Here is an 11634-nt window from a genome sequence, read left to right on the forward strand (position 1 = left end):
CTGTGAATTGCTTTTAGCTTTCAGTATATAGCATGATATTTCTTACACGAAACTGCTATCTTCTGTGTTATCAAATACCTCTCCCTACTCCACATCACCTCTAGAATATTCATCCAGCCTCTCTTGTCCAGCTGATATTTCTACTGAAATCTGATTATGTGTAATTATAGTCCTGCTACTCAAAGTGTGGTCCATGGACCAGCAGCATCAGCATCACGTATCAGCTTTTTAGAAGAGCAGTATTTCAGGGCCCACCCCGACCTATTTTATCTAAGCCTGCTTTTTCACCAGATCCCTAGACCATCTGTGCATACATTAAAACTTGGGACGTACTGGCCCGTGGTATAAATCTCTCACTCTCATGGAACTTCCACTACCACATCTCAGAAAACATCATCTACTTAGATAATCAGTATTTATCTCCAAACCTCAACTCTCCTTCCCTCAACTGGGAACACTGTTCAGGGTTAATTCTTCCATTTTCTTATTTTTCTTTCTGGGGATCACACACCAGATCCCCACCTAAGTACAATTTAACCAAATGAAGTACTTCTATTACTACTCAGCCTTCAACACCCAGCACAAACATCACTTCATTTAAAAAGGCCTCCCTGATCCCACAGTAAAGACTGTTACCCAGCACATGCTCACACAGCATCCTGTACCACAGGAACATTTAATCACAGTTATAAATAAATAGTACTTTAGTTAATTAACTCTTTAAATGTAAAGTCCACAAGAACGAAAGAGCTGCCTATTTTGTTGCCTGCTTTATCCTCAGTACCCTGCACACTGCAGAAACTCAACACGTTTGTTGAATGAATGACCTGCAGTACACAAGTGTTTTGGATCTATAGTAAAGCTGTTACCGAAGTACACACTTAAAGTGAAGGTAGACGGAGAGATCATGCACAGATGACAAGGAAGGGTATCAGGAAAAAGCAACATCAACAAAGGGGACAAATACAGCTTCTGCTCTGAAGATTACCATTGCACCTGGCTCCCCATCTGTTCTGGTCTCCAACAGGAAAAAAATGAATTTAATCAGCCTTGCTCTGCGTACCAGACTATCACTCCACTTGGCCTACCTGCCACTGACTGGCTCAGCCTACAGTGGGGGTTCTCAAAGAGTTTTCTATTATTGAACCTAACATGAAAGAAATCTGCAAAAATGTAAAACCACACCACTCTTCTACTGGATTTATTATTATTTTTATATCAGCTTGTAATTATTTAAAGTGTCTTAATTTCTAATACAGTAAATATTGATAAATATTACCCATATAAACCAAGAACAGAAAGAGGTCTTGAGACAAAAATGATTGAGAAATTGTGCACTACAGAAAGTTGTATGCAAGCATCAAGGTAAAATGGCCTAGCCCCCACTGCTATGTTCTGCACCTGCATCCTGGTGTGCAATCCAGAGAGGAGGGACTCCTGAGAAGACCTAAGGTACTCCTTATTTTGTCTTTTCTATTCTGGGCTTCCTGTAGACTGCCAAGAGAACCATTGAGAGTCAATTACATACACACACATATGCAGGCACACACACACACAGCCACTGCAATAACAAATCTAGCGCAAAATATGCCCCATTTAGAAAGAATAAAGAAAACCTAGAATAGAAATCTTTTTAAAGAGCTTTTAAGAATTTTGTGGTAGGGCGCCTGGGTGGCACAGTCAGTTAAGCGACTAACTCTTCTTGGTTTTGGCTGGGGTCATGACCTGGGGTTGTGAGATCGAGCCCCATTCCCAAGCAGGACTCTCAGCGTGAAGTCTGCTTGGGATTCTCTCTCCCTCTGTCCCTTTCCAACCCCCCCCCCCCACCACGCATATGCTCGCTCTCTAAAATAAACAAATCTTTAAAAAAATTGGGTAGTATGGTGTTTTGACAAAGGACTATATAGACTACAGAGATATCAAGGACAGGTACTGTAACTTAACACAACTGGAGAATTTAGAGTTTTAAGAAATTCTGCTTCAAAAATACTTTCGTCTGAAAAAAAGAAAACATACTACTTTGGACAGTGTGGCCTCTGTGAGGTTTGGGATGTGGATGTTGCCGAAGCACAGGAAGAGAAAGAGAACAACCCGCAGGATTACACTTCCTATCTTCAGCAGGAGTAATCATCTACCTAATCACACTTTACACTTACATCATATGTGTAATTTTTCCAAATACTTTCACATTAATTATCTCATTTTAGCCTTACAACTGTGAAAGAGGCAGGGTAGTTATTACCCTCTCACAGGAAAGAAACCTGAGGAACCGGGAGCAGAAAGGCTGCAGGGTGCTGGTGAAAGAGCACAGAAACAGGAGTCTGGAGACCGCAGAGAACACAGTGATTTCTACGTGGAAAGCTGTGCTGCTGCTAGAAATATTAATGAATACTTTTCTATGGAAAGAAATGGAGAAGACATTAAGTGAGGAGAAAAGCCAAGAAACTTGTATGTAAAACAGAATCTTATTTTTGTTAAGGAAGAAATTCAGTTTGCTTACATAGAAAGAAAGAAAAAAAAACAATACTTAAAAATTATATAACAGTGATCACCCCAAAGCAGGACTACTAAATTAAGGTCTGTTGCATTATGCTACTACACTGTTGTATTCATTTTTTTCATAACAAGTATGTGTTACTTTAACTTTTTAAATTCTTCATATTGAAGTAACTTTGGACTTACAGAAAAGATGCATGAATAGCACAAAGAATTCCCTTGTATCTTTCATTCAGAATACACAAATGAGAAAACATTTTATCATGTTCTTATCATTCTCTCCCTATATATGTTGTATTTTTTTTTTTAAATCAAAGTCCGGAAATTAACATTGATAGTAACATACTATTATCTCATCTAGACACCTTATTCAAATTTCAGTAATTATCTCATGTCCTTTATTTTTTTTTAAGATTTATTTATTTTAGAGAAAGGGGGGGGCAGAGGAATAGGGAGTGAGAGAATTGCAAGCAGACTCCACACTCAGCAGTGAGACTAACGTGAGACTGGATCTCATGACACTGAGATCATGACCTGAGCCGAAAAACCAAGCGTCATACGTTCAACCAACTGAGCCACCCAGGCACCCCTCACTAATATCCTTTAAAGCAACAGATAAATAAGAGATTGATAAATCAAGAGATCCTGGTCCAATCACATTTTGTACCGTTGTCATATCTATACTGTTTTTTTTTTTTTTTAATTGAGATTGTCATTTTGAGAAGGAAAAAATTTTCCTGGTACCTGTTGTTTCACCTGTAAAACCAAGATAAAGATACTTGCCCTATATGTAGCAGATAGCCTGAAAGTATCATATGAGTTGTTACACATAAACATCACTCAGAAATGATGAAGTAGCACAATACAACAGAAAGAGGACAGACTTTGGGGTTAGAAAGATATGGGCCTCTACCAAGTAACTAAACCTGGGGCAACTTTGGTTTCTTCACATATGAAACTGAAGCTAATACCCTAACTGGAACAAAATAAGACAAAGAAAAAAAAAAAGTAGTAGTAACAGCAAATAATTTTACGAGCAATTATCTGTGTTAGGCATTATGGTAAGTTTTTTTTATGTGACTTATCTCAATTACCCTTATAGCAGTCCTATAAAGTAGGTGGTATTATTTACCATCTTCATTCTACAGATGAGAAAAATGAGGGCTAAAGTAAATAAGTGACTTGTTCAAGGTCACACAACTAGTGTCAGGGACATTCTTTGAAGTCAGGTTCGTATGACTTTAAAGTCCATATGCTTATCCATCACACTGGACTTTCTCATCTCACATTAGTCAATAAATATTATTTTCCTTCTTTTTTTAAATTTTTATTTATTTATGATAGTCACACAGAGAGAGAGAGAGAGAGAGGCAGAGACATAGGCAGAGGGAGAAGCAGGCTCCATGCACCGGGAGCCCGCGGTGGGATTCGATCCCGGGTCTCCAGGATCACGCCCTGGGCCAAAGGCAGGCGCTAAACCACTGTGCCACCCCAGGGATCCCTATTTTCCTTCTTTATATCCTTTCCTACATACACATTCAAGTTATATAATTCTTTAATTCTCCAAGAGAACCAACTTTTTAAAAAATGAGGATCTGATGTATTTTATGAAAGAATAAACCCTCAGTATCTCATTCATAAATTTATAAACTTAATGTGTAAACACACTATGAAGCTCTATAGAAAAAAATTAAAGTCAAATATCCTTTACAAAAATAACTATGGCAGAAAAGATGGGACAACTCAAGACTGCTTTCCAGGAAAAGTCACACTCCTAGAATGATCATTGTAATAGAGAAACGTATTTCAAAAATAAAAAGATAATTCATTTTTTGAAAAAGTCATAAATACCACAAACAATGAGGTATAGCTTGTCAGGTCTAGAGCAAGGCAAGAAAATAATGCTTATTATACCTGAGTAAGAAGACTCCAGCCTTAATATTTCTTTCATTTGAGATAGGAGATTTTGTTTGACCATGAACATGGCATTCTCTCTATAATTCAAGTGCCCTCATTACAAGATAGGCAAAATACTGACGTTAGCACTAAGCAACTTACTTGGTTTTCTGAAGCGCTTTGAAGATGAACAAAGTAATGATATAATTTAAAAACAGAGCTAGACTGTTTTTAGCCACCTTTCCTGTGCTAGTTAAGGAAATGGATTTCAAACAGTGTAAATCCATCAATGATGTCTACAGATACACCCAAAGTGGACTAAATGCACTATTTCAATCTACTAAACGCAAAATCTCTGCAAAAAAAAAAAAAAAGGCAACAGAAGAGATGGATGAGGGATAAATTATTTCTGATGTCACAATCCCATGACTCAACATGAGTACATTGTCCTTAAAAGCAGCAGAGGAAAACAAAGGAATGAAGGTTAGTGCTATGAGGGGGTTTCAAAACTTGGGAATGATAGGCATTTTGGAAGGTTAATGAGCAGAGGCCAATTTGACATGAGTTAAGTTAGATGTCAAATATATTCTAACAGTTGATTATTCTTTTTTTTAGGTTTCCATTACCAGGATCCGTGTGCCTAAAGGTGAGAGACACTGAGGAAATAATCACTCCTTGGGTACTTGAAGAAATTTATGATGAGGAAAAAAAAAAAAAACATCTAGCAAAGGATATGTGTTTCTATTGTTGGTCTGTACCATTATAGTTAGGTAGCTTGTTGAGCAAGCAACTTTTTTCTTCTGGACCTATTTCTTGAAAACAATCCAAGTAAAATAATTACATCCAAATCTAGTAAACCTAGAGAATAAAAGTAATCAGTATCTTTAAACTACATCCTTGGGATCCCTGGGTGGCGCAGCGGTTTGGCGCCTGCCTTTGGCCCAGGGCACGATCCTGGAGACCCAGGATCAAATCCCACGTCGGGCTCCCGGTGCATGGAGCCTGGTTCTCTCTGCCTCTCTCTCTCTCTCTGTGTGACTATCATAAATAATAAATAAAATAAAAAAAATAAACTACATCCTTTAAAGTATGTAGGAAAGGATATAAAGAAGAGCACACTAAATTTCATCAAGAAAAGTAACCTAGGGGCACCTGGCTGGCTCAGTGGGCAGAGCATGCAACTCTTGATCTCAGGGTTTTGAGTTTGAGCCCCATGACAGGTAGGAAGAAAGGAAAAAAGTAACCTAATTACAGTTATTTTACTTTGAGGCCTTAACCATGTTTAAAATTTCTATCTGACTCCCAAGATTCCACAAGATACATATTTTTGTTATACTCGCTTAAGTATCACCTGGATGGTAGCCTAGAAAATAACAAAACAAAACACACACACACACACACACACACACACACATAAAACCCCAAAGGGAAGATCTGGGGGAAATGGCCAAAGATGGGCACCTGGGTGGCTCAGTGGTTGAGCTTCTGCCTTCAGCTCAGGGCGTGATGCTGGGGTCCTAGGATGGAGTCCCACATCAGGCTCCCTGCAGGGAGCCTGCTTCTCCCTCTGCCTAGGTCTCTGCCTCTCTCTCTCCATCATTCATGAATAAATAAATAAAATCTTGGGATGCCTGGGTGGTTCAGTGGTTGAGCATCTGCCTTTGTCTCAGGTTGTGATGCTGGGGTCCTGGGATCAAGTCTTGCATCTGGCTCCCCACAGGGAGCCTGCTTCTCCCTCTACCTGCGTCTCTGCATCTCTCTCTCCATGTGTCTCATGAATCAAATCTTTTAAAAATATATAAAGGAAGTCTTTAAAAAAGAAAGAAAGAAGTGGCCAAAGAAAAAGACTCTGGAAATACAAGTCCTTACAAAATAGGAATTGGCTTCAGAATATTTGGCAAATAACAAGAAAATGAAAATAATAAGTTATTAATTCTTCCATTAAAATCAATCTCCAAATCTAGTGAGGTTCAAGAAAGGCCATCGAGAATAAAAAAAAAAAAAAAGGAGAATATCACTAATAAAACAGGAAGCTCTAAAGCAAATAATCTGAACTAGATCACATTCCTTCATTCTCCTGCCTCAACTCGTAGCAGAAATTTAAAGGGATTTTCAAAACACCAAATGAAACTAAACTGCCAAGAGTATTCAGACAAGAATCATCATAAATGAAAGTTGAGGAAAGTACCTTTCTTTTAAGGTAATACACAACTGGCAAAAACCAAGTACAGAACTCCAGTGTGGCAGATTTGTTTAAATGGCATTTCATGGTAACTGCAAATATAAGGATTAGGTGAACACCTCACTGGAAAGGTTATTCAAAACTTAACCCCTTCCCCAGCACCTCTCTAAAACAATACGGAATCTATCACTTTCGTGTCAGGTCCAGTGTTGCTGAAGTTAAGCTTCCCCAGATTACCAAAATGCTTTTCAGCTCTGAGGTTGCAACATTGGTGTCTGGGGTTTCGGTTGCAGAACACAACCAAGGCAGCCAAGGGTCATGCCAGCCTCTAGTGGCTTTAATAAGCATAGCCCAAAGGAGGCTAAAACTAGGCTTAGGAAACATCTTTAATTAAAGAGGCAGGAGAAGCAGGAAAGTGAAATCTCTGGAGATCCGATTATTTAGACTAGGGTCTGAAAAAGGAAATTAGGAAGCTGAGAAGGATGCAAACTTTGATCATTTCAAAAGTCAAAGGCCAGGAAATGGTTTTCTGAAACAAAGATGGGACAAGGTATTATATCTACCAGGGAAGTCCTGAGTCCTCAGCTCTAGTCTGAAGGCATGAAGCTGTAAAAATCTAAGAGTCAAGTACAGTACTGCACCACCTAAGCTTCAAACAGCATGCTACACGCAGAACCCGGCATCCGACAACAGGAAGTATTCATAAATTCACAAGTGAAGAGGCGCCACCGGTAACAAAGATATAAAATAGTTTCCTGAAGCTTAATGCATGTGCCTTTCTTAAAATGCCTATTATGCCAACTTGGGTAAGTAACAATTTTAACTGCAGAGGCTTTAAACATAAACATCTCTGCACCTGTCTTCTACTTAACACACTTCATCTTCTCATTTTCCCATCTTCCCATTATAAAGTCAGTAATTCTCAGGGGGGAGGAAGAGGGGAGCAGGGCAAAGTGATAGGTGGGTAAACCACAGAGGATCCCCTTAAGGCTTTCAAAAACTATAGAGCACTCAAACCCCACCTCACCTGGAGCAGCACTGCATGTAATTAGACATTACTGTTGGGAGTGTCTGGTGCATGTGTGAAGGCAGACATGGACAGAGAATCACTGCCATAAAACCCAAGGACCTTGGAAATGTCACAGTTAAGTTGTTCAAGTCATTTATTTTGCTTTCTCTTACTAATAACCTTTCCTTATAACTTCTGAAGTTCTTTCACATTTATCTCATTTGAGTTAGAATAATATTCCCCCACTTAGTGGCGACCATCTACTTCATCATAAAATAGCACAGGGCAAAATAAAATGCTTCAGGTGAACAACTAGAATAGCAAGCTAAAATGTAATTCAACAAAAAATATTTTTCCTTGAACAGAACACAAAGTTCTTTGGGACCTCAAAAGCACTGTACAAATTTAAGAAGGCATCATAATGATCTACTAGACTGTAATCTCCTTGAAGACAAGAAACCATGTCTTATCCTGTGTCTTCCACAATTCCCTGAACAATGCAGGTTCTTCACTGAGTAGGATGAATTGTTTATATTCATTTATTTATTAACTCACACACTCAACATTTATTGGGCACTGAATTCCTACTGTGGCTCTGTGCTGGCCCAGACTGTTCTTTAATGACGTTGAATTTTAGTCCTTAATAACATAAAAGAAACTCACCATTCCTGTTTCTTTTCTCTTATTCTTGATTATTAATTTGACAATAGTAATCAGTGTTATTGATTAACATAACATTTCTGTACACTTCAATTTTCAAACAGTGAGCATATACATAAATGTAGATAATACTGATATGTCCAACTTCCTTCTACCTTGCCTCTGACAATAATCATATCATTTGACAATCACCTCAGTCACAGTAGCTGGATTAGAGCCCATAATTAAAAGCATCTCAGCAACAGGATTTTTTTTCAGAAAGACCAAGCAGCAACTGACCCTTTGTTTTGACTACACAACTTCTGTTTACAGACGTAACAAATCTTATAGTCTCTCTTGCCTCCTTAAAGAATAAACTAAACATGTTATGTGATAACAACAACATGGTAAATAATATTTGTAGAGCCTGCTAGAATTTATAGAGATTCACAAACTGAATATGAGCTCCTTTAGTCCTCAGGACTCATCTGACAGATGAGAGAATGGGGCTCAAAGTGGCAGAGCTGGGATTCTGAACCCCCCAGTCCAGTGCTCTCTTCATCACAGCTGCCTCCTTGCTATGCCCAGGCTCAAAAAGTTGTGCAGACTGAGAACATGAAAATAATGTCCATGAAAGGTTATGCTGTGAAACAGTAGATAGTGGTCATCAAACCTGTCAAGAGAGCCTCAGGAAAAAAACAAAGCTCTCTGTTTAATGAGACCAAAATTGGCCAGATGTTGAGAAACAGAATGGGTAATAAATGGTATGAAAAACAATTTAATACAGAGTTAAGTTTGATGATCACAGAAATTTGATACTCAGAAATCGTCAAACACCATACTTATAACTGGCCCACTCATTCTGTTTGCTTTAGAAATAAAGGACAATTTTCTAATTCTTTTTTTAAAACAGAACTGGAAAAAACCAAAACTCGGATCCTGTTCTTTAGTCCAACACTCCATATTATAAACTAAGAAACAGGTTAATAAATTAAAACATTGATTTGATATATGATACTCCAAAAGGAAAGACAGGTAGAAATATATCTAGGTCTTTGATTAACATCTAACTTAAAGAATGCCAAACAGAGAAGGGTAAACAGATTTGAGAGCTGCTGGGTTTTAAAATTTTACAGCGAAACTCTGAATAACTTGCATAGCGTATTTACTTTAGGGTAAGAAAATTCAAATTCGGGATCCCTGGGTGGCACAGCGGTTTAGCGCCTGCCTTTGGCCCAGGGCGCGATCCTGGAGACCCGGGATCGAGTCCCACATCAGGCTCCCGGTGCAGGGAGCCTGCTTCTCCGTCTGCCTATGTCTCTGCCTCTCTCTCTCTCTCTGTGTGACTATCATAAATAAATAAAAATTAAAAAAAAAAGAAAATTCAAATTCCAGAAAATCATCACTAAAATAATAAATCATCATTAGACAATGAATTCACTCCACATTGCTCACATTGACTGAGTGGTTACTACTTGGCAGGTACTAAATTCAGCATCATTTGTTCAAATACAAAGAGATGTCAAAATACAACACATGTAAACAATATGGGATCCCCAATCTTCTTTCTATAAAAGTATAACATCATATGTTATTGTGAACAGCAGCCATTCAAAGCCCTTGATCTATAATTCTGTTTAATACGCTTTTTCTATTCTTGTGTCACTATTAAGTTGTTCAAATCTTTTTCAATGGGCAATTTTCAAAAATCCTTCCTAAAGGATCATAGTGTCTTTAACTTACAGAGACTTTTCCCTGGACCCATTAAATCTGTAAGAAAATGGTTTTTGCTTTTTCAGTTTTAGTTTAAAGGGTCAGATTTGACTGATTCAGCATAGATTTTGGCCTGGCCCTTACAGCTAGAAGACGGGCTGGCACATAGTATATACATTTGTTGAATGAATGAATTGTTCCTATGATCTATGTCTCATTACATAAGGATATACCTATATATAAGGATAAATACACAAGACCTTTATACTTTGACTGACTGCTTCATGCTTTTAAACTTGAAATAAAGAAAACCCCTGAGGTCTACATCACTCAGCTGCTTGTGAAAAGCAATCTTCATATATGTAAACAACAGCATGTGCAAGGTGTACAGCTATGCTGAGACTTGGTCACTGGCTTCGTGACAGCTTGGGTGTCATCAGCTACTTCACATATTTCTCTAAGTCCCACAGCTACAAGGGCTAAATTGTAAAATACCACGAAGACTCAATTAAGCCAAAATGCACATGCTGAGAATTCTCCTCTGTCAACTGTCTCTCCACCGAAATCATTTACCAACGCAAGTACCATGTAGAATGAACATTCTGAGACGAACCAGAAAATAACAGGTCGCACACACGTTCTGCTTTGGAAGCTGCGATTGTCACTAAGTTGCCCCATGAACCTGTTGTCCTTCTCCCTCTCACAGCCAGTGAATCCAGTTTCTATTTAAAGGGACGCTGCTTTTTTTTTTTTTTTTTTTCGGAAGAAAAAGAAAATTGCGAGCTTGGGGGGGAAAGAAAAGCCCTTTTAAAACAAGAAAACTATCTGCTTAGAATGGTCAAAATAATGTTCGCCGAGAAAATGATCATCAGCTCCTTCTGCGTCTGGAGCGAGGCCACAGGGCATGATTAGGGGGTATCGGCTTCAGCCCTCGGTGCCAAGTGTGAGATCCCGCAAGAGAAGTAGAGGGCGAAAGAAGGGGCAACGTGGCCACCTGCCCAGCTGCCGGGGGCCGTGGGGCCACCGCCTGCTCCCAACTTTTGTCCGCCTTTCCCCCTAGCGCATACGGTCCACGCGTCTCCCGACTCAGGCCGGCGACTCCCAGGCCGGGGCCGCACGGGGCGCGGGGGGTGGGGGGCAGCGGAGGCCCGGCGGCCCCGGGAGCGGCCCTCGGGGCCGGGCTGCGCGGGCGGGGGGCGCGGGAGGGGCGGGGAGGGGGCCCTCCGCCCCTCCCCCCGGCGGGGCCGGGAGCTCCCAACGGCGGCGCGGCGGCTTCCTCGGCCAGCGCCCGCCGCGCCCTCCCCGCCCGGCCGGCGGCCCTCGCCACGCCCCGCGCCCCCGGGCGCACCCCTGCGGGCCGGCCGGAGCCCCCCGGGCCGCGCTCCGCGGGAGAGCCCCGGGCGCGGCGTGCGGCCTAGTCGGGGTTACATAACGGGGCCGGGCCCCTCCGGAGCCGGCCGGGGGCCGCGGGGCCCGCGCGGGCGGAGGCGGGGGCGCCGCCGCTCACCTGCCGTAGATGCCCTCGGTGATCCGATTCCGCTTTAGGGGGCGGCGGAGCTTGCTGCAGTCGGCGTTCCGCCGCTTCATCCTCCCGCTGGGGGGCCGGGTGCCCGCGCCGCCTCCGCCGCCGTCTCTCACCTCAGCCGCCGCCGCCGCCGCCGCCGCCGCCGCCGGCCCGCCCCGCGTCGGGCCTGGACTC

General features: G+C 41.3%; 1 protein-coding gene across 1 annotated transcript in view; it reads right to left on the bottom strand.

The window, feature by feature from the left end:
* The window catches only part of MACO1 (macoilin 1), a 60500-nt gene extending 48866 nt beyond the window's left edge, over positions 1-11634 (bottom strand). The window contains exon 1 of the mRNA XM_025446950.3: positions 11443-11634. Coding sequence (XP_025302735.1) covers positions 11443-11522 — 80 coding nt within the window. The 5' untranslated portion in view covers positions 11523-11634. The remainder of the gene's footprint in view (positions 1-11442) is intronic.

This window comes from Canis lupus, chromosome 2 (assembly GCF_003254725.2).
Source record: "Canis lupus dingo isolate Sandy chromosome 2, ASM325472v2, whole genome shotgun sequence".
NCBI classification, from domain to species: Eukaryota; Metazoa; Chordata; class Mammalia; order Carnivora; family Canidae; genus Canis; species Canis lupus.